The sequence below is a fragment of the Microplitis mediator genome, chromosome 2 (assembly GCF_029852145.1).
Source record: "Microplitis mediator isolate UGA2020A chromosome 2, iyMicMedi2.1, whole genome shotgun sequence".
NCBI lineage: Eukaryota > Metazoa > Arthropoda > Insecta > Hymenoptera > Braconidae > Microplitis > Microplitis mediator.
In genome coordinates, this window is record NC_079970.1 from 4,752,378 (window position 1) to 4,776,163 (window position 23,786).

At 33.2% G+C, this 23,786-nt stretch overlaps 3 protein-coding genes across 3 annotated transcripts; all 3 read left to right on the forward strand.

Moving 5' to 3' along the window:
• Positions 1–1,071: 1,071 nt before the first annotated feature.
• Positions 1,072–3,617, forward strand: LOC130663162 (tyrosine-protein phosphatase non-receptor type 9-like). Its single transcript, XM_057462271.1, has one exon. It carries the CDS (start codon positions 1,264–1,266, stop codon positions 2,203–2,205), a length of 942 nt encoding a protein of 313 aa, XP_057318254.1. The 5' UTR covers positions 1,072–1,263; the 3' UTR covers positions 2,206–3,617.
• A 1,280-nt stretch (positions 3,618–4,897) lies between these two features.
• Positions 4,898–12,412, forward strand: LOC130678754 (rapamycin-insensitive companion of mTOR). Its single transcript, XM_057486199.1, has 9 exons — positions 4,898–5,329; positions 5,402–5,446; positions 5,590–5,743; positions 7,049–10,252; positions 10,309–10,450; positions 10,519–10,916; positions 10,995–11,097; positions 11,425–11,532; positions 11,617–12,412. The coding sequence occupies exons 1-9, from the start codon at positions 5,275–5,277 to the stop codon at positions 11,995–11,997; spliced, it is 4,590 nt and encodes a 1,529-aa protein (XP_057342182.1). The 5' UTR covers positions 4,898–5,274; the 3' UTR covers positions 11,998–12,412.
• A 148-nt stretch (positions 12,413–12,560) lies between these two features.
• Positions 12,561–14,951, forward strand: LOC130678755 (prostaglandin reductase 1-like). Its single transcript, XM_057486200.1, has 4 exons — positions 12,561–12,834; positions 13,755–14,043; positions 14,113–14,386; positions 14,452–14,951. Exons 1-4 carry the CDS (start codon positions 12,729–12,731, stop codon positions 14,791–14,793), a joined length of 1,011 nt encoding a protein of 336 aa, XP_057342183.1. The 5' UTR covers positions 12,561–12,728; the 3' UTR covers positions 14,794–14,951.
• The last annotated feature ends 8,835 nt before the right edge of the window (positions 14,952–23,786 follow it).

Consider the following 23,786-nt stretch of genomic DNA (forward strand, 5'->3'; position numbering starts at 1 on the left):
AAAAAAGATTTTATACAATTGTATAAAATTATATACAAAAAATGGCCCGATCCAATTGCATACAACTGTATAAAAATTGTATAGAATTCTATACTAATTGTATACAAGTCTATATAATTATACACAATTTTATACAAATTATATACAATTCTATATAATTGCAATATATAGAATTGTATACAATTGGATCGGGCCATTTTTTCTATCCGATTATATATAGTCTATATATATAATTGTATAAAACCTTTTTTCATCAGGAGTATACGCAGACATGTATGTCTGCATATATGTGCACATATGTCTGTGTAAATGTCTACATTTACGTCTGTATATATGTCGACATATATTTCTCGATATATATCGGCATAAATGTTTACATATGTGTTTAATTATATGGCCACATATATATCTCCATTTATATAGCATTTATTTATAATATATGTATTATATATTTTTAATTGTATGTAAGCAGTTACGTTTGCATCTATGCATACATTTATCTGAAAAGTTAGTTGACATAGCTTTTTTTGCGCACATATATGTTATGTATGTGACATATTTGTTGCATATAATTTTCACATATATATTTTTCCAGGATTGTAGACCTAAACAGGTATAAGGATATGTATGTATGCTCACATATGGCAATAACGCAAGCACGTACATAAAAAAGCTCAACGTGAGCTCAGTCAGGGAGACCAAGTATATATACTCATATACACATATGTGGTGATCGGTTCATCGATCGGCGTTGAAAAATCGCTAAGGGATCAACTTCCTTTTGACGTTGATTTTTCAATGCCAATCAATGTTCGTATGTTGTATTATATACAACAGTAATTCAAAAAGCATTAGGGTGTGATAAATTAAGTTAAAAGCATAATCAGAAAACGAATTAGCTTAATCATAAAATCACATTTAATTAAAAACTGAGTCAAAGCTCGTTAATTAAACAACCAAATCATATCATGCCTAATTTCAGTGTCGCCGTTTTGCCATGACGTACATCGAGCAACACATGTTATTAATTAACAGGGCATTCTCTTCTATAGATCACCAGTAAGTGATAGCACACAATTTAATTGAGTGTTAGCTGCTAATGGGACCTATATGCCATACGAATGGGGGTATAAAAGGCGAACTCTGTATGGCTGGATTTCATTTCATTGCCCAACAGTTTAGGGAGCACACGTTGGTGGCGAAAAAGTTACTATATTACGATCGCAAAATTATTAATCAGCAAATTAATATATTATATACATCATGGGCTGCAGTAACTCCAAGCCTCTCAATCGGGTGGAGTTCATAAAATTAATGAGAAGAAAGAACATCACGGAGATACTGAGGAAGGAGTATCAACGAATAAGACGAGAAGAAAGTAACTTTTATGGCGGTTTCGATGCATGCAGAAGAAAAGAAAATAAATCAAAAAATAGAGAAGAAAACATGCTGTGCTACGAGCACACCAGAGTGATTCTACCCATCGAAGATAACTCAGGAGATTACATCAACGCAAATTATGTCGACGGTTGGAAGCAGAAGAGGAAATTCGTCTGCACCCAGGACCCTATGAAAAATACTGCTGCTGACTTCTGGAGGCTGATAATGATGCACAGGACACGGATCATCGTTACGTTGTGTGAAACCAGTGAAAGTGATGATAAAATATGCTACAGATATTGGAACAGTGATAATGGAGGTGTAAAAATAATTGGTAAATTCAAAATTGAAACGGTTGACATTATGAGTGCTCCACATTATACGGTGACGATTCTGAGTGTTAGTGATGGTACGACCTCTGGTGATGGTACTGAGTTATTTCATGAAGTTATTCACTTTACTTGTCAAAAGTGGTCAAACTTGGCCACTCTTCAAGGCACTATTGAGTTCATTGACTTCATTTTAGCAATAAGAAGAATGCACAAAGCGTTTAAAAAAGACTTGTTAGAAAATAACTGTCCTAGTTATAAGCCTCCTATAGTTGTGCATTGCAGGTCTGGTCTTAGCAGAGCTGCAGTATTTTGTGCTATGGATATTTCCATATCAGAGTATCATGCTAACGGCACAATTTCGTTGCCACAAACTGTAATTAATATTCGTAAACAGAGATTTAATAGTTTTTTTTCTGTAAATGATTATTTGTTTTATAATGTCTTAATGTTTAGTTACGTTACACTAGTTTTAGCAAAAAAATATCATAAGTAGGAATCGCTGTAAACGTTTTCTATATTGTTCCTAATCACTGCTACTCTGTTTAGAACTGCACTAAATTTGTGAAATAAAGATTTTATATGTTTTTGAATTTAGTGTTTTCATTCAATCTCCTTTTTTACCCTTCACTACTCCCATGTTTTTTATAGTCTCGCTTGCACTGCAGCGATATCCTAAAATTTGAATAGTGTCCTGTGAGCAGAATGCTCATAACGGAAGTGCTGACGGGTTAAGATGTTTCTAACCAACATAATTATTAATGAACACTATAAGTATTAGAGATGCAACTTCATACTCAAACTGGATGACTGATTGCTTAAGATGAATCACATCTTTGTAGACCTAAACAGGTATAAGGATGTGCATGTATGCTCACATGACAATAACACATGTATGCAAAAGCTCAACTTGAGATCAGTAGAAGACCAAGTATGTGGCGATCGATTTATCGATCGACGACTAAGAATGGAAAAGGCATGACCTACCTTTCGACGACGATTCTTCGGAGCCGATCGATATTCGTCTTTCGTTTGTTGGTTTCTGTTAGGACCTCTGTGATAACGAACACATGACACAACTATACCCGGTTTCCCCTCACTGCGTCTAGACACCTTGACACCACTATACCGTCAGGTTGTTTGAACACTATTATGCCTAGAAGTTATGTAAACACTATGCATGTTCTCACCTCATAACGATGCCTGAACTAGTGTTTATTGTCTGGACAGTCAGATATTATTACGCAGTAGGGGCATATTCCACGATGCCTAATGTTTACATCATTATATTCTAGAATCTATTTCGAGAATTGTTTATTGTTTTAAAAATCATGGACGTAAATAGTAATCTATTGGTTAAAGGTCACCGCCGTTCCTGATTAAAAACTCCAATTTAAAGTAAATCGGACCAATCGCAGTGCTTATGAGGCACCTTTATGCTCCAATCAGAATCAACTGGAGTTTTGAACCGTACAGAGATTGTTTAACCTCACGTATTTTAATAAACATTACTCAGTTTTAATGCAATTAAATTTCCTATTTAATATCCATAATTAGCTGGTGAGATTCCGAAGCCTTATAAATAATGGGTAGACAAGTTGCCTATCCAATTTACTCTTTACTTTAGTGATATGAGTAATCACTTATGATTAATTATAAAGGAATAATTTGTTCAGAATTTTAATTAAAAATTAAAAAAGCTTTAGAATCAACATTTAATTTATTTATCATACTTACAATAGCGACTGTTCATTTATGATATTATTACGATCATTACTAGCGGTTTCGTATCATGAATTTTATTCATTGATTAAATAGCACGAATTGATGATTGCGTATTAGTCACAATACTGATTAATAGTTAACTTATATATGTTAAGACAATGTATGAATAAATTATATCGCTACTACAGTAAGACCTCGTTTATCCGGACATCGCTTACCTAAAGCAATTACATTTCATACCCATCGACTATTAATTTTATAAACATCAATACAAACCGTCCGCGACATTTACTTATAAGAACTCTAATCTATTCGGATAGGTGAGAGTTTACTGTGTGTTTTTTATTTAAATTCAAATAAAAAAAAAATCGTGGAGAAGATTTAAGTCGACCAAAACAAAACACGGTATTTAAAATTTGCGACCTCTCCTTGAGAAATCCGATTCAATCGGAAATTTCTTATTGAAATACGCTGGGATCCGATTGAGTTTAATCGAAATAAATCTGTTTCAATTGGGAAAAAATATTTTTTTTTGTCGTGCATTTTTTTCCGATTGAGTTAAATTGGAATGAATCGGTTTCAATGGGAAAAAAATGCACGACAAAAAAAAAATATTATTTCCCGATTGAAACAGATTTATTCTGATTAAAAATTTTGAATGGAATTCAATCGGAAAATGATATTTTTATTTTTGTGAATTTTTTTCCAATTGAAACCGATTCATTCCGATTAAACTCAATCGGAATCCTGAAGGGGTTACGCAACCGGACTTCTTTCTCACACTCAGAAAAATAAACAGGACTATCTTCGTTGCTCTCGTAGAGTAAATGAAAATTTTAAAACAATTTTTCTCGAAGATGAACTAGAATTTTCAAAAATACGAAATTTCTAGCCCTCTGTTAAGGTTTTAAAAAACGTTAAAGACTCTATTTTATGATACTGAAGTTAGCCGACGTCTAATAATTTTTGGATTTTTTAAAAGACGATAAATTATAAAAAAAAAAAATAATTAAAAAATTGCACTTATGGTCTTTTAAATTTTCTACATGTGCATTTTTTCAGTTTCTTTTTTTCTTAAACTTTAATTGTTCAAAATAAAATCCTAAAATTTTTAATTGTCTGCTAACTTCAGGATCATTTTATTTTAAGTTTCCAGTTTGTCCATGAATTAAATTGAATTAAAAATCTGTTACCGTTACTCCTCAACCAGAGATCCGCTTCCCGTTCGAATTTCGAATTAAAATTTAAGTCGATGACGAGCACAAGCTGCAACTGCCGGCTGCCGAAAAATTTACGCATCGTAAAACGACAGTCCTGCCATCTACTTAAAATTAAATAACTATTTTCTTTCCATTTTCATTCATCTTCCAGCTTTCCCCCACCACTCGCTTTCGCTGCTCGACATCCAGCCAATAGCCAGTATAGCCAGTAGGCCACGAAAAATTTACACACAAGCGCATACATTTTACCCAAAGGTAAAAATACGTACATATATTTGCGCGTCTGACACACACTTGCATCAATACTTTATACTACGAAATACTAAATATATATACACATATATACTTGCATACCGCACGTAATTTATAGTTTATAGCTATAGCTATCTGTAGTATCTAGTACTATTCGCTGGCGATTGGTGTTTCTGTTAGTTTGCTGTGACACTTTGATGATAAGATTGATAAGTTTTAAAGTTTCTCTGGGTTTATAAATAATAAAACATAATAATAAACCCCTTTTAGTGGTTTGTAGTGATGAAGATGACATGTTACGAGGTTACTGGGTATTTTAAACGGACTAAGAAAATAAATAGTGACAGGGGATAGCGACCGGCGCGAAAATGGCCAATTGGACGATGTGGGGTAGAAGTCTTAGGTCCAGCAGACCTTCTCGCAGTAAGTATTTTATTAACTTAATTAATAATATCTTTATTTAACAAACTTATTTACTACAAATAAATTTTTCAGGTCGTCATGATCAAGAAGTCATCATTGAGTTCGATCCGTCAAAAGGTTTGTCATGTAACCTTACTTTCAAATATTATGTGTACTTTTATATATATAGAAAAATAATACTGCGTACTGTCTGTCATAACAACGAGTTTTTGTTTATTTATCTGATTAGTTTAATTTTAAAATAATTTATTTTTTTTCAGAGCTGGGTGAAAATGTAAAGGAGGTTTTAACGAATCTTTGTGTACAAGGAGTATCAGTTGCTGTAAAGTTGGGTTATTTAAATGCATTTGTAAGGCTTGTTGACGAAAATGACTCCGGTGATTTTGGATACAGTACTGAAGACATTTTCCGGTGGTAAGTTACTATTTTTATTATTAAGAATAATTTTATGGTCCTGAAGTCTGCTAACGCAGACAATTAAACATTTTCGGATTTTTTTTTTCAACAAATCAATCACAAAAAAATAAAAAATAAAAATATGCACATGTAGAGAATTTAAAAAACTACAGGTGCAATTTTTTCAATTTTTTTTTTTCTATAATTTACTGTTTAAAATAAATTCCAAAAATTATTAGACGTCGGCTAACTTCAGTATCATAGAATTTTTTGATGACACTGAAGTTAGCAGACAATTGTTAATTTTTTGATTTTTTTTTCTACTAATTAATTATAGAAAAAAAAAAAAAAAAAAAAAAATATGCACATGTAGAAAATTTTAAAAACTACAGGTGCAATTTTTTCAAATTTTTTTTTTTTCAAATTTACGGTCTAAAAGAAAATTCAAAAATTATTAGACGTCTGCTAGCTTCAGTATCATAATTTTTTGAATGATCCTGAAGTTAGTCAACGTCTAATAATTTTTGGATTTTTTTTAAAACGATAAATTGTAGAAAAAAAAATATTTGAAAAAATTGCATCTGTAGTTTTTTAAATTTTCTACATGTGCATATTTTTAGTTTTTTTTTTTCTGTAATCAATTCATTGAAAATAAAATTCAAAAATTTGTAATTGTCTACCAACTTTAGGATCATCCTTTTTGACGAGTGCGAATCTAGCAGACATCAGAAAAATTTTAAATTATAAATAAATAGAGGAAAAAATTAAAAAAAAAAAATATTTATAAAAAATACACTTATTAATTTGAAAATTTTTTAAATGCGCATTTTTTAAAAATTTTATTTCATTAATTATTAGTCTACACTGTAAAAAATCCGGAGTGAAATTAAATCCGAATTCACTCCGCATTCACTCCGCGAATTTTTCACAGTGTATTTATTTATAATTTTGAATTTGTCTGATGTCTGCTACATTCACAGTCATGATACTGACTTTGGCTGAGGTCTAATAATTTTTGTATTTTTTTAATCACTATAAATAATAAAAAAAAAATATTTCAAATAATTGCATTTATAGATATTTTAATTTCCTACATTTGCATATTTTTGGATTTTTTTTTGTAATTAATCAGTAGAAAAAAAAATTCAAAAATTATTAATTGTCTGCTAACTTCAAGATCATTCAGTCATGATACCGAATTAGGCCGACGTCTAATAATTTTTGGATTATTTTAAGAACTGAATCAGTCATATGTTTTCCTGTATACGTAATTAATGTTTATTTTATTTATTAATTTTTTTTTTTTTTTTTTTTTTTCAATAGTTTACAAGTGGGACTCTATCATGAAGCAACACAAGTACGTGCTGCAACTTTACGAGCAATTAGACATTTATTGAAAACAGAACAGCACGTATTAGCAATAACCAAACTACAATATCCAGTATTTATAGCGCGTTGTATGGATATTAATTTAAAGAATGAAATTGAGAGAATGCAGGCACTGCGTGTTGTCAGAAAAATGATGATGTTGGCACCTCAGCACCTGACTTGTGTCTTGGGAAGATGTCTCGTAAGTCTAACCAACGGAGGATTCGAAGAAAAAGATCGTCTGTTCCACGTATTTTTAGCAGTACTATGTGAATTAGGAGTATTAAATTTAAATTTATTTATAAGTTGCGGTGGTGTTGGTGCTATAACGAGAGCTGTTATGACTGATCTCAGTCCAACAATGATTGAATGCATTGTTGGTATTCTTCTGTGTTTATTATCACATCCGGAAACACGACATACCGTGTCGTTGATGACTCTCGCAGCGCCTTACAGCGAACTACACTCGCTGGCTAAAGAAAAACCGCGGGATAAACGTGAAACGAGATTTACAGCAAGCAAACATGCGTTGCTGAGTGTACTGCGTTCGTACGCTGGAATTTTGCATTTTTGTAACCCAAACGACAGCGCGGGACTGAAGGCTATCGTTGATATTATGCACGTTGAGCAGCTGGAGGTGCGTGGCGCAGTGCTGGAATTATTTTACGATCTTCTGGGTCTTCCTTTGCCAATATGGACTGACGAACCGGACGTCGCCTTGGCTGCAGTCGATCCATGCAGATATCGGGAGAGCTGGAAACTATCTGAGGGTTTTATTGCCGCTGAAGGAGGAGTAGTACTGCCGTCTCTTGCTTTGCACTGTCCAAATATTGCAGAGTTACATTTATCGCTGCTTATATACATTTTGCTGGAATTCCGGTTGCCTTGCGCGCTTGTCGAGACGATCGTCACCTCAGACACATTTATATCTGTAAGAGCTGGCGTATTACTTGGTGGTTTACTTCATCTTTCACATTCACTTCTTCCTACTGATATTTGCAATTTAACTCCACCACTTCCCAGTTTATTGGAGCATGCGAGTCGTGGAAATCATCAAGCACTGAGAGCGGTTGCTATTTTAAACAGAATGCATGTCATGATGCGCAAGAAACCGGTGCCTTCGAGTTTATTTTTGGAGCGATTTCGTCAACCTGGCACATGGTTACAGTCATCAGTTCCAATCCGTAACCAAATGGTGTCCAGCAAAACGAACTGGTTGAAACGGTCATCGTCAACAACGCCACTGCTCAAGGATTCACATGTTCTGAGTAATAAAGACCTCCATGGATGGAATTGGTCTGTTATCTGTACAATATTACGGTCACGAGAAGACTCAATTCACGTACCGCATGATTCAGACCATAAATTATTTATTAAACGTCTTGTTCATTATTTTTTACCCTCGTCAAATGGGTTCAGCAGAGTTGAACTACAGGGGAATGCATTATTAGCACGTAATACAACACTCGCTGGTTGTGATTTAGTTAATTGTTTATTGGAAATGCAAGAGTTGGAAGGCACTAGATTATTAAATGAACTTATTGATGATATTGCTAAACAAATAAGTGCAATAAGTACTTCAACAAGTGCTCACGATTGTATTTTTTCTCCTCGTCATATGATGACAACGTGCTGTCAAAAGTATTTTTTATTTCTCGGTCAACTGAGTCATTCAGCAAAGGGTACTGTTATTCTTAAAAGTTTTAATCTATTGGAGAAGCTTGAAACTTTGGCAATAACGACAAATCACGATTGCTATGTAAAACTTATTATATCAACTCTTGATTACTCAAGAGAAGGATTAAATCGTAAAGTTCTGAGTAAAATCATATCAACAGCTACACTTGAACAAACAAGACTCTATGCCACACAATTTTTACGTCTTATACTCAGGGCTAAAATGACTGATGCATCCCAGTGGGCCTTGTCGCTACTGATCGATAGACTTCTTGACGAGAGTAAAGTTATTGCGCTGGCAGCACTAGACACAATGAACGAAATATGCGAGGATCCAGAATACTTGGAGGCTTTATTTCAGCTGACCCACCAGAATCGCGTTTGGGAAAAGTGGCTCGAGCATCTGGGAGTCCGCGGCTACTTGCTCTTCATTCGTCTCTACGCACTGCCGGCAAGTTTCACAAAACTCCCGTCTCATGTCGAGGAGCTCGAGAAGTGGACCAAGTCCGGGGGTTTTGCCGAGCGCTATGTCCAGCTTGTTGACGGGGAAATTCACGATTCACTTACTCGTCGTCATCGTGATGAAAATGGTAACTACCCACGAAGATCAACCAATGTAATTATAATGCCACATGACATACGCATCCCTCCGCACTTGATTGGCCAGTTGGTGCAGCATGAGTCGGGTGTCCAGTTGATAATAAGAAGGAATGTCCTGCAACGTTTCGCCAGAGTTATTCAGAGGTTCCGCACAGATCTGGGTACTTTTGACAGCAGTGATGTGAATTCCAAGGGAACTAAAAGTACCGGGCGTCCTCTTATCGACGACAGTTACTTAATGTCCGAAGAATCGGGTACCGAGGACGTCGTTGAGTCGGCAAATCGTCTTGAGACGATTATTGATTCAGAAGTTATGGAAACTAATGAATGCCGCACGCCGCGTAAGACAGATTCGTTGATCGAAATACGTAGAAAATTGAGTATGGATGACTCCCAACGTACAACACCCGAAAGAAGTTATTACCGCGAAGACACAGATCAGTATAAAAGCTTTGACGACAGAATATTGAAAGTTAAATCAGCTCTTTGGGCACTAGGTCACGCGAGTACCTCGGTGGCTGGTATTGAGCAGCTTCAAAATCTTGGTATAATTGAAATGATAACGTCGATGGCTGAATCATGTAATCATTATTCAGTACGTGCTACCGCATTTTATGTCTTAAGTCTTATAAGTACGACGCGTATTGGCGCAGATGCACTTACTGCGCTTCACTGGCCTTGTGTCAGATACCGGAGGGGCGACTGCTGGCCTGTTATACCTCAAAGTGTTCCGCTTGCGAACTCAAGCCCTGTACCAATACAAAAACATCATCGTAGTCTGAGTGATGGGAAACCCGAACTCCCAGATCTCACCATTCGCAGAACGCGCAATCGTTCAGAAAGTGCAGCTACTGATATTGAGAGCAAACGTTATGCTTATCCGTAAGTTTATTTAAATTCAAATTATAAGAAAAGTATTAAAAAAATTTTTTTTTTAGTGGCGATTACAGAGAGAGAGGAGAGACACCTAGTCCAGTTTCAAGTATACAAAGACTGAGCCAGCAGGATGCTGAAGGATACGCGAAGCTTAGAAGTCTGCAGAGACACCGAAGGCCCAGTTATTCTCAAAGTAGTCTAGAGGTGAAGTTTCTGTCAATAATTAATAACTTTGTAAATTATTTATGTTAATTAAATTTTTTGTACTGCAGATGTACAGCTCAGACGGGAGACTGTCGTTGCAAAGTCTCTCGGAATGCGAAACATCCCGCAGTTGGACGACGGACAATATGGCCAATACTACCCCGCCTCCACCGCCACCTCCACCCCCACCCCCACCGCGGGAAGAAGATCTCAGCGATGGACCCTACATGGGCATAAGTCTTCCGAAAAAATTATCAACAATATTTCCTTATATGTCTCGTTGGCATTCGTCAAATGTACCTGATGACGCTAGTAATAAAACAACCACTAATTTTAGTAATTCGGTTGAAGAAAACAGCACTGAGTATGACATCGATCAAGAGCACCGTGAAATATGTCTAGCATGTTACAATAACAATGCTGGTAGTCGGACACCTCCCACTGACGCTGACGTTAGAATACAAAAGTAAGTTTTTTTGGTAATTAGTTGTCATCAGGACGGAGTTTAATTTTTTTTTTTCTTATTTTCTTTTAATTGCTACAGAGATATATTGAGACATTCTCAGCGTCTTTCAAATCCTGTTTGGCATCGCAACAGTCGTCAGGCTTTGCTAAGATTAAGACAACGTTATCCAGATAAATTTAAAGTAAATATATTTATGAATACTCATGCCATAAATTAAAAGAACAAAAATTTTATAAATTTTTTAGTGATTTTTGCAAGGCTGTAAAATAATAGTATCGAAAAAAAAATCATTTTGTAGCTTGAAACCTCTAATTCCGACGCATTTTGATCAAATTTTTTTAGACTCAGCCATTGCGCAAACATGAGAAATATCGTGAGACAAAAATTTTCTAAATTTTTTCTTTTCTTTGAGAGAGTCCACGGGCTGCGAAAAATTTTTAATTTATGGCATGAGTGTATATTATTATTAATTGTATGTAATTATAATTGATTATTTTTTTTTTAATAGGACACTTGTCTCTTTTTTGAAATGACTGCGCGTTTAAGCAGCGGAACATATAGATTGCAAGCACGTAGATTTCTTCAAGAATTATTTCTCGATGCACCTTTTGATATAGTGAGATTTATTATTATTATTATTTTTATTATTAGTGGGTATTTATTGTGTCCGAATATTAAATAAATAAATGAATATTTTCAGTTGTACAAAGAGCCGAAGGAAATATTAAAAATACCGACTGGAACGGAAGAGAATCCAGTGCAGAACCCAGTAGTTGAATTGACGACAGATAAATTTACACTGAGTGCTAGTCCGTTAAAGAGAAAAGTTAATGGTAGATTAACGATACCGGAAGCTGAGTCAGAAACCTCGGCTGCCACGAGTTCTGAATTAACCAGTGAAATAAAGTCAGTAGATGTATCTTTTAAATCACCAGAGCCGACGGCAGACGAGTCTGAAAAACTTAGCGACGAAAAAATAATTGCTGAGATACTCAAGCCAGCAGAAAGACTAAGAACCTCTAAAAGTTCTGATAGAATATTAAAAGTAACGAGTAAAAACACGGCCGTAAGCCTTGATTAGACCTCGACTACTTATTAATTGTTGAATTGTACATATTTTATATTTGAATAATTATATAGGTGTATAAAATAATAATAAAAAACAAACTTGTCACTGCCAAATAAATTTATCTTCTATTATTTGTAAGCTATAAATTATTATTATTATTTAAATAAATTTAATAGTTATTAGTGTACTCGCTAATGCAATTGCGCATATATTATTTTTATATTAATTTAAGATTATAAATTATAAGTAATTGATTATTTTTTGCGCATGAATTATCATCGGATTTTTTTTTTTAATGATTCTTAAGAAACAAAGTATTAATTATAATTGTAATTATGTTGTTTAACATATTGGATTATTTATATCGTTATGAGCGTGATAAAAATAAAATGTTTACTATTAAATTGAGAAAAAGTGTTGTATTAATCTGCGAGTTAATGAATTTAAATAATGGATAATATATCTCTTATTAAAAAAAAAATATGTTTTGTCTGTATTCTTATTTTTTAAATTTTAAATCCGTTATTGAGTTGTTTTACTTTGAGTTTATTTGCATGATTAGCAGTCTGTTGTTATTTATTTTTTTCGCACTGGATAATAAATATAAATGCTTATATATAATGCTAATATACACAGAGCGTTAGTTTGAGACTAAAAGTGCCAGCAAGTCCATCATCAGTCGAGTCTTGTTAATAAGACCCATAACTTTTTGATATTTATATTTTTTATTTTTATTCTCCGTCATGGTCGTTGCAAAAAAATATATTCTCGTAAAACATTTCAATGGAGAACCTAAACCGGAAGATTTTAAAATTGTTGAAGAAGAATTACCACCGATTAAAGATGGAGGTGATTACTTTTTTTTAATTATTAATTCAAATTAAGGGAATTCTCAGACAGCCATCCTTGACTTTTTAAAAATTCGGTGTCTAAACGTCCGCTGATCGTATGAATGATAAATATTTATTCGTCTAACACGGAAAGAATGGAACCCGACTGGTTACTGTTCTGCACCCGTACGGTGCTGGAAAAAAATGCCCGATTGTGGTGCAGCACTACACTGATTACTGTGCAGAACCTGACTGAGTGATATGCGCACACGATTCAGTCAGGTCCCGCACAGTAATTAGTGTGCTGCACCACAATCGGGCATTTCTTTCCAGCACTGTACTGAGTCGGGTGCAGAACAGTAACCAGGCGGGTTTCAATCTTTCCGTGAATAATCGGATGGTTAATTTATTTTATTAGTCCGATATTATGAAAATGGATTAAAAATTTTGAAAATAACTGATTTTTTGACAGGCAAAGAAATAGGTTGACTGTTATTTTTTTTCGGACGACTAGACAATCTTCAATGACTTAACTGTCAAGCGCGTCAAAATTTTATCAATTGATTAAAAAAAAATTATAGCATTAATTGAAAAAAGAACAATTTCGCCGAGATATAGAATTTTAAAAAAATTACTTACAGTAATCATCAATTAGGAGTCATACAAAATTTATTGAATAAATTTGAGCCTATGAAATTCGAAAATTCTGATTATAAAATTGACATGAGGATTTTACTTAAATATATTTTTCAAATTTTTTTTAACTTCCGATTGATGTTGAATTTTTTATTAATTGATAATGATAAATTGATAATTGATATTGATTTTTTATTTATTGATTTTTTTTTATTAATTGATAAAAGGTGGGGGGGGGGGAGCACTGTCTGAGTGCCCATAAAAATTTTTGGAAGAAAATTTTAATGAAAATTTTTATTGTAGAGTTTTTGGTTGAAGCGGAATATTTGTCCGTAGATCCTTATATGAGATTCTTTGGAAATAGAATTCCGATAAATGGAACGATGATCGGAGGTCAAGTCGCTAAAATAATTGAATCTAAAGATCCGAACTATCCGGTTGGGAAGAAAATATTTGCTGGTCTAGGATGGAGAACTCATTCTATCGTGAATGTGAATGTATCCGACGATATATTAAAATCAAAGCCGTATATTTTGACTGATTTCGGCGATCTTCCGTCATCGCTTGGTCTCGGTGTCCTCGGAATGCCAGGGTGATTACATAAATCAATGACAATAATTTTTTTTAGCCACGTAAATGATTTACTCTATAATTTTATTAGAAATACGGCTTACTTTGGTCTCACGGAAATTTGTAAACCGAAGGCCGGTGAAACTCTTGTAGTTTCCGGTGCTGCTGGGGCTGTTGGCTCGCATGTTGGACAATTGGGAAAAAACTTGGGCTTAAAAGTTATTGGAATTGCTGGCAGTGATGCTAAATGCAAATGGATTACCGAAGATTTGGGATTTGATTCTGCAATAAATTATAAAACTCAAAATGTCGCTGATGAATTGAAAAAACTTGCGCCCAAGGGTATCGACTGCTACTTTGATAACGTGAGTTATTTATTAATACATTGACTTTATTATCGTGTTGATTATTGAATCCTTGAACTCCACAGGTCGGGGGAGAAATATCAAGTTCTGTTATTTATCAAATGAATGAGTTTGGGCGCGTATCAGTTTGCGGTTCAATTTCGGCGTACAATGCCGACCCTAATAATTTACCAAAGTGCACTTTAATACAACCGGCGGTCGTACCTAAGCAATTGAAGATTGAAGGTTTCATTGTTAGCCGATGGAATGATCGTTGGAACGAAGGAATCGTCAAGAATCTCGAATTAATTCGCCAAAAAAAACTCGTCTATCGCGAAACTGTAACCGAGGGATTCGACAAAATGGTCGATGCATTTGTCGGCATGCTCCGCGGAGGAAATGTTGGCAAAGCTGTTGTCAAAGTCTAGACAAAAAATCGTATAATTTTTATAATTTTTTTGAAATAAATTTTTTGTAATACTTTTTAATCAAACTTTTAATAAATTTTTATTTTTTATTCTGTAATTGGAAAGCGCGTGAAAAATATTTCCTGCCTGCAATAAATAAATTTGAAAATATTTAATCTGATTATTTTAAATTGATTGAAAAAATAAAATCCGTGGAATAATCAATTTTTTATCCTTTTTCATCATCGATATCAAAGATATCCTTGAAAAAATCCCACATTGGGATAAATATACTCAGAAAATTAAATAATAGAGACTACTATCTAGTTATGGTAAAATTTCTACCTTCCGATAGTAGTGAATATTATCTAGATGATTGTATAAATCATCTAGATTTTAATATTCACCATATTTATAATAATTGTTACATTCCTGTATATACTATACAGCAGCGCTTAATATTTAAGTTGCTTTCACGCTATACAGCATGGGACTCAGTACCATTCTAGCATGGCTTTGATTACTATGCTACAAAGTAATATTTACCCGTAGCATGATTACTATGTAGTATTGTAAATATTACCAGAAGAATGGTAATCATTCCCATGCTACGTAGTATCGATTCCTACACTCAGAAAATTAAATGATAGGAATTATCATCTAGTGATGGTAAAATTTTTACTATCAATCCGATAGTGGTGAATATTATCTAGATGATTGTATAAATCATCTAGATCGTAATGTTTACCAAATGGATGATAATTGTTACGATCATGGATGTTAACTAGAGTTAATTACTATTATTATTCTGAATAGTTATATTTATAATTTCTGATGGTAACAGTTACCATCAGAAATTATAATTGTTACCCTGCAAAAAATCGGGAGTGAATACGGATTTAATTTAAATCCGAATTCACTCCGCATTCACTCCGGTTTCTCTAGGATTCAAAGAAGTCTCTAGGAAAAACGCTAGCACATAAAAGTTAAGGAAGAACATTTCTCTACACTCAGAAAATTAAATGATAGGAATTATCATCTAGTGATGGTAAAATTTTTACTATCAATCCGATAGTAGTGAATATTATCTAGATGATTGTATAAATCATCTAGATCGTAATAATATTAATTACAATCCCTGATAGTAACTGTTATCATCCTGATGGTAATTTTTACCATCCTGATAATAATTATCTCTATTAAAAAAAATTCTAACACTAACTATCTTTGCATTTAAAAACTTTCAAATCATTCTAGATGATTGGAATTAAAAATTTAGGATAATGAACACAATTACTTAATTTTCTGGGTGTATGCTTTAAAAAATAGAACTGGTTTCCATGTAGAATGATAATTATTACCATTCTCTTCTCTCCGTGTATGTTAACTAGAGTTAATTATTATTATTATTTTAAATAGTTATATTTATAATCCAGACGATAACAGTTACCATCAGAAATTATAATTGTTACCATCCTGATAGTAACTGTTACGAAATTTATTGCAGAAGTTATCATCCAATAATTATTAATTCTATTAAAAAAAATTATGACACTAACTGTTTTTGGATTGAAAAATGTTCCAATCATTCTAGATGATTGGAATGAAAAATTTAGCATAAAAAACACAATTACTTAATTTTCTAAGTGTATATAATTTAAAGAAAACAAAATTTTTACCATTCATAATTTTACGTACCCACCGAAAGAAATAATTTGACAATCGATGATGAATATAATCTGCTGCTAATTAATTTAAATATTTATCGACTTTATTCGAAACTAATTAACTGTAATCACAATTTAAATTTATGAATCATATTAAAATGGTAATGATATTAATTATCAACATAATACCCAATAAATTTATAATTAATAACTCGGACATATATATACTATAAAAATAATCAATTGATAAAGTTTCAGTGGAATTTCACTGGTGAAAAAGTTGAATGCATCTCTTTAATTAATTCGCATTTTTTAGTTCCTTTTGTTTAAATAATTTTTGTTTTATTCCCCCCAGACATTCGGATGGCAACCGCACGAAATTATTCCATCTGGTGCTTGATTCGGGATTTTCCAGCACTCAAACTTTCCAGTAGCAGCAATAGCACTGACGGGCACTTATGCTAACGACGAGAATCCTAATCACTAATTATAATTGTTAATTCACTAAATGATCCGAAGGCTTTATCTCTCATTTTGTAAATTCTTACCTCTATCTTTTTAGCATAGTTTAACGTTTAATGTTTAAAACGGACACCTTGCCATTTATACTACCAACCACCACTTACTTATACTCCTATATCTATTATAAAATACTTTAAACATCACTGTCGTCTATAAACTTCATCTCCTTAATAAAATTCCTCGCGCAAATTCATTTCCTTTAATTTCATTTCACATAAATAATTAATTTAACTTTTATTTGGTCCGCAACTCTGGTAATTAACAGTCACATACTTTATAAAAGTTATTTTAATATCTATCATCTCAAAAAGTATCAGTATTCTACTTAGATATGTTTGTTTGACGGATAAACTATTCCAACTAGTGCTTTGCTTGGAGATAAACTCTGTCATGTTCAATATTAATTTCTGTCATTTATAAGCCGAGATTTTACACTGAATCTCACGATATAAATATATGTATGTCTATATAAAGTCTGAAATAACGATACGATTAATGACCGTACATATGAAAACTTTTGGGCAAACTTGCAGTCGTCAACAAATAAAATACAGATACAGATATTTATAGTGATGTAGGACAGCATTGGAGGTGTCCGATGACCTGGACGTTACGGAATGGTCAATCGAAAATCGAAAAGCAGAACATATTGGCTAGCTCACGATAAAATTTATCGTCGTCAGAGATATGTTTTCATTGGGTGATACAGAAGTATCTTTAATATTTGTTGCCACAATCTTTAATCTTTAAATTTTTTATATTTATATTTATATTTTACTACACTGTAAAAAATCACCGGGGTAAGTCCAAGCGGTGTAGGTGTTAAAATTATTGGTGTTAAATTTACCCCCGAAAGTGGTGTGAAAATAACGCCGCTGCCGGTGTAAATATTCTGTACCGGTGTTAAAAAAAATTCTCCGGTGTTAAAATAACACCGCTGCCGGTGTAAATATTCTAGACCGGTGTGAAAATAACGCCGCCGTCGGTGTAGATATTCTTTATCGGTGTTAAAATATTTTAATTTGTGAATATTTTTACTTACTCGATCACTATACTTGTTGATAAATTATATTTTTTATTAATTTTCATAAAGAACTGACATTTTTTGTGTTTTTAATCTTTAAAAATAATACTCCAAGCGGACGCGGTTTACCCCGCTTTTACACCGGTATTACTCCGCTTTTACACCGGTTACCCCGCTTTTACACCGGTTTAACACCAGTATTTTAACACCACCGAATTACGCCTCCTACACCGATGTAATTTCATTTTAACACCGGGCGGAGTTAAAATGAGTCCATTTTTAACACCGCTCTTTTTACAGTTATGTTTTAACATAAATATTTTACGGCATTTAAGTACGAGAAGATAAGTATAGTCCTTTAGAAATTAAAGCTGGATTTTTTCTTTATTTTTTACGATCAAAATGTCAGGGTTGTATCGAATGAAGGCGAGTGGTACGAACGAGGGTTTAGATTTTTTTTTTTTTCATGTATATAGGTCGTCAAGTAAACTGCGAAGAGAGATAGTGAGAGAAAGTATAAAGAATATAAAAGTTTTTTTTTAAATAGGGGCTGGCGACTTTCATCTATGATAGATGGGGTGACAACAGTCTTTGTTGACAGCGCAATAGTTTGTTCCTGCTCTTTCTAGAGACCATAGGTCTCACAACACATGCAATGACACTTGTACATCGGAGTAGGATTATTGGCTGAAATTACTCTTGGCTAAAGTACAAAATGTCATAAAATTTAATTCAATTTAATTTTAAAAAAAAGGAGAGAGAGAGAGAGATAAAATAATAAAAAGATATCGGTCTGAATTTTACGTAGCGAGGCACTTGCCTTTGTGGATAAAAATTTTTCTCCAAAAGTTTATTAATATCTTGTTAATAAAAAGTGACAAGAAGGGACTATAAAAGTAAACGTAGGATTGGAATTTTAATTTAAAGTTGCAATTTTGATGTCACACTACGAGAATACCCGGGAAAGAATGTTTGGAGGTAAAAAAGTAGGGGTAACATTAAAAAAGTTAGTCGGATGTTCGAGTTAGTACACATCAAGTAATGTAAAGTGATGAATTTACGTTTAAACGTACAGTTAGGGAGTAGGAAAGGAAAAAGGGTCTTTTCAATAAGCTTAGATGTTGGTGCTTACGAGGAATGTCGTACAAGATTTTGGTTCGTCGGTTAGTACTTGCTGAGCACAAGCTATTTGTTGTCAAGAGCGACGTAAACTTTAAGGAGGTTTCTATCCTCTGGGCTCACATGTCGAACTTATGAAAATTAATAAGAAAAATAGCCCATAAATTTGTCGGGGCCGAAACGGGCGCGCGGCTGGATACGGTAATAAAATTAGAATTATGTCGTTGTAGGTTGCCGTACTAGTTGGAAGCAGTGGGAGTACCAGCAGTAGTCTGGGGGGATGAGAGAAAGAGACTTGAGTTTTCAAGAGGATACGTAACGACGGAGACGACGACGATGAAAACGAGGATGAGGATGAGGATGAGGCACACGGGTGCAATGACGTTAAGGCTTTTGAGCAGATGGAGTGAGGCAGCAAAGGAGAAGAGTAACTAAACCTTACACTGGCATAGTAAGAAAATTATTATGGTACGACGGTGTGTAAGGAAGAACGTTTGTTAGTCGTCGGAATTTGTCCCCCGTCTTCTTAACGTATGAGATGGTCCAAGATTACATTCATGTATTAGATGTGAGATATATAAGGTTGATAAAAGGGGGACATTCGCGAAGTGTATCCACTCCGGCTCCTTTTCCGCGAGCTGCTTGCTCGTTATTAAATTCTATGAGCTTGAATACATGCCACCGAGTTGACTTATCATCCCGTTATTTGAGGTACTCGTGTATACATCTATTATAATATCATATAAATTATTGAGAATAATTCCGGGATATTATTTTAGTATGTGTTTTAAAATTATGTGGCCCATTAACGTTAGCCTGAATTAAATCTATCATCGAATTACTTGTGACTCGTTAATTATTCTATTCAATCATGCTTCATTTACGGAGTTGATGCATCGTGTTATTTTCAGGTATTTTAATATTTAATTTACTCAATATATATATATATATATTTAGTGGTTGAGGTGATAATATAAATTATTAAAACCAACTAATTAATTTAAACAAATGTTTTATTTAAATAAACGGAAGTTACACAGTGATTGTAAGTATACAGTAAAGTAAGAAGCCTGGATGCGTGTGTGCAATCCCACGGTCTATTACTTATTGTCCCCACCAATGTGGTAGAGATGGATAAATGAAATAATCGATGTTCGACGGAAACTGTCGAATTTTATCGATCGCGTCACCTAGTAGCGATATATATATATATATATATATATATATATATATATATATATATATATATATATATATATATATATATATATATATATATATATATATATATATATATATATATTTTATTATAATTAGACTAACGTCAGTTTCGGAACCTTCCGCAGTTAAAACAGAAGTACAAATTATAATTAATCTGAAGTTTAAAATTGTGTCATTTTATAATATTCTGTCAAAAAAAAAGTGATATAAATAATAAGAAATCATGTTAAAAGTAATTAAATTAACATTTACGGATAATTATTATTGACTTTACAACTACTTCTTAATTGACATATTACACGACAGTTGATTCTCGATTTCCATTTTTAATTTAAGCTGCTAAAAGCTCCTTATTGATTTTATATAAAAGTATAAATTAATAATATATTATTTTACTACATATCATTGCGCTTTACATAAAACCACAAATGCCAAAAAAGAATGCGAGAAAGAATTATGTCTGCAAGACTTTTTTATTTTTACATTCTTCACTCGTCTTTGCCGATAGGAAACAAAGGCAGAACAATGCTGTCTATGTACTTTTACAGTTTTTTGCTTTACATTTAGCTCTTCTTCATCACTATAAGCTTCTTTACTCTCACCCTAGTCTGACCGGTTACTTCCACTATCCGCGTTTTAAAACGTCACTCGCTTTCTTCCAATGCTTCCTTTCCACACACACACACACACACACAAACTAAAAAATTACTTTCCTGGCCGCAGATATTTACAAACAATAATAATAGTAGAAAGAGAAAGAAAAATATAAAAAAACACCCTCATTGTCTCTAGCTAAATTTTTTCAGCAGAAACTTTACGAAAATCATGTATTACATTTTTTTTATTACCGTCATCGTACTGCTCGATATCCGATATATTGGGAAATTTATTTCTCTTTTTTTTTTTCGTTTAATCTCTGTGCGCTACTTTGCTGGCTGTGTTTCAAATGTTTTTCATTTCAACGTAAAACATCCGACTTTAATTATTTACATTGAGAGTAATCTCCAATGACAATTACTTCCACTCAGCTATGAGCTTTTTTTACAATACAGTATTTATTTATGTATTGTTTGATTAGTTGAAGTGAATTGAAAATTTTAAATTACATGTCATTTTATTTTTACACTAATTTTATTAAATTTCCCATACAAAAAAAAAGAATCGGCCCATTACTGGGTCGTGAATGGCTGCCAATTTTCAAGCATCGGCCGAAGATCGGCTAAATATCGGATGATAACGGTATGCCAAGCTTGCAGTCGCAAGCATTGGTCAATCGTGGCAATCAATCATCGGCCAAAGCTTGGTATCAAGATCACTCGATCAAACCGTTGGCCAACAAACGGCGGTTAATTGTGCGCCGTTTTTATAAGCAGAAATGTTTTATTATGTGAAATTAGTGTTTTTGGCAAGTTTTTGACAGGTATCTGGTCGAAATGTGTCCGAAAGACACTTCCCAGACACTTCCAGACATTTCCCAGACACTTTCCAGACATTTCCCAGACACTTCCCAGACACTTTCTATAGACTTTCCATCGAGATGGCCGATTGATGACCGATGTCACCATGCACGGGCCAGTATAGTTAGTCATTTATTGGCCAATCATTACAAACCAGGCATCAACCGATCTATGGGAAAATTTCGAAGCTTGGCGACTTTGTATGGGTTATTATCTTTATTATCACCGTAAAAAATTTGCGGAGTGAATGCGGACCGGACGACTGTTTATTTTTTTAATCCCGCCGGAGTGAAATTTACTCCAAAAAAGAGTTTATTTTAATATTAAAATTCCGAATCGGAGTGAATGTGGATTTAAATAAAATCCAGACCACTCCGAAATCACTCTACTGAAAAGACAAACTCCCTATTTAATCTGTACTCGAAGTGAATTTTTTTTAAAAACTCCGAGACTCCGAGTGGTGGAGTAAATTCAGATTTAAATAAAATCTGTAATCACTTCCGATTTTTTACCGTGTAAATTATTAATATACGGAAAAATATATGGTACCTCTGAAATAAGGCAGTGGTTAAAACTTTAAATAACAGATTAGTTTGAGAAGAATGACGGTGCATATAATGATTATTCAAATGAATTAAAGTGGTTTGACGTGAGTAGCACGGAGGCAGTGGAACGATAAAGATTTGACAAGTGGTATTCACGTGACTGTTATGGAACGTGTGATCCTCGCCATTAGGGAAAGCCTTCTTTATCTCTAAATCTCCTTTCAACCGTACTATTGTTTTTTTATCTTCTTTATCACTTTAGCTTGTCTATAAAATGTGTACTTACAAGAATGCAGAAAAAAATAGAAAAAAAAAAAAAAAGAAATAAACAAAGAGAGAAACGGTTAAATTGAACGCGTGGTTTGTTTGCGGGAAGCTTTCTGCCGAGGAAAAAAAACAAGTTTTACTTTATTTTCTTTTGTGCTAACGCTACTGTTTAACTCAACGGCACGTGCGTTTTCGAAATTCCTCTTTAATATTTCTCCGGGCTGACGCTCTCTATTTACCCTTGATCCTTGCTACCAAAGTAATTTACTTACGCCCCGATGAAAACAATTACTAACTAATGGAACATCATATCCTGTGGCTTTTTATAAATATGGTAATTAAGTTATTTTACGATGCTTTTTAAAGTAATCCTTTAATGGACAGTCTAATATTTTTCCTTCTTATTTTATAGATTATTATTCATTATTTTTATGGATTTAAGTCGTTCGAATAGATTAAATCATTCAACTTCATTTTTTACCTCTTCAGTTTTATATTTTTTCTGGCATGTTCATATATCTCTTAAGTATGAAATATTTTTAAATTAATCTAAAGAAAAAAAACAAGTTATCAAAGTCATTAAAGCAGTTAAAAAATCATTTATTCAGGAAAAAATTTTTTAAACTTTTAACTGGAATAGACTTATGACTTTTCTTTTCTAGTAGAAAAAAATATATATGTATATATATATATATATATATATATATATATAGAAAACTTTTAAGGGTTGGTTTTTACACTCTAAGTATCTATTTTACAAAAATAAAACAAATTTTCAAGATCCCCGATTTTATTTTTATATCAGCAAAATAGATCACCATAAAAAAAAAAAAAAGACTAAATATTTAAAAAAAAACGACAAATTTGGTGATTGCCATGGAAATTTAAGTAACGAATATGATTTGCAATCCATTTAAAATATGAAAAATGAATAGTTTGAATATAAATGTTAATTAATTAAAGAGTATGCAAATTTTTGGTTTGAGATAAGGATCCGGAAATTTCGACTTAATTAGGGTACCCAGTTGACTTTCTGGATCTCTCTCTCTCTCTTTATCTCCGCAGTTACTATATACCAGTCCATCGTTTCATTATTGGAGAAAATTACGAGCGTCGCGTTCTCAAACTCGACTCAGCTCATTTCCGCATGCAAAATCCAGCAAGAGTTAGCAACTGCAAAATCAGTAGCTTT

Excerpts from the sequence above, each read along its gene's own strand:
- LOC130678754 (XM_057486199.1), top strand. The coding sequence starts at position 5,275 with ATGGCCAATTGGACGATGTGGGGTAGAAGTCTTAGGTCCAGCAGACCT. Across the intron at positions 5,330-5,401 it reads GTCCAGCAGACCTTCTCGCA|GTCGTCATGATCAAGAAGTC; the intron begins GTAAGTATTTTA and ends TAAATTTTTCAG. Across the intron at positions 11,533-11,616 it reads TCGATGCACCTTTTGATATA|TTGTACAAAGAGCCGAAGGA; the intron begins GTGAGATTTATT and ends GAATATTTTCAG.
- LOC130663162 (XM_057462271.1), top strand. The coding sequence starts at position 1,264 with ATGGGCTGCAGTAACTCCAAGCCTCTCAATCGGGTGGAGTTCATAAAA.
- LOC130678755 (XM_057486200.1), top strand. The coding sequence starts at position 12,729 with ATGGTCGTTGCAAAAAAATATATTCTCGTAAAACATTTCAATGGAGAA. Across the intron at positions 14,044-14,112 it reads GGTGTCCTCGGAATGCCAGG|AAATACGGCTTACTTTGGTC; the intron begins GTGATTACATAA and ends TAATTTTATTAG. Across the intron at positions 14,387-14,451 it reads TCGACTGCTACTTTGATAAC|GTCGGGGGAGAAATATCAAG; the intron begins GTGAGTTATTTA and ends TGAACTCCACAG.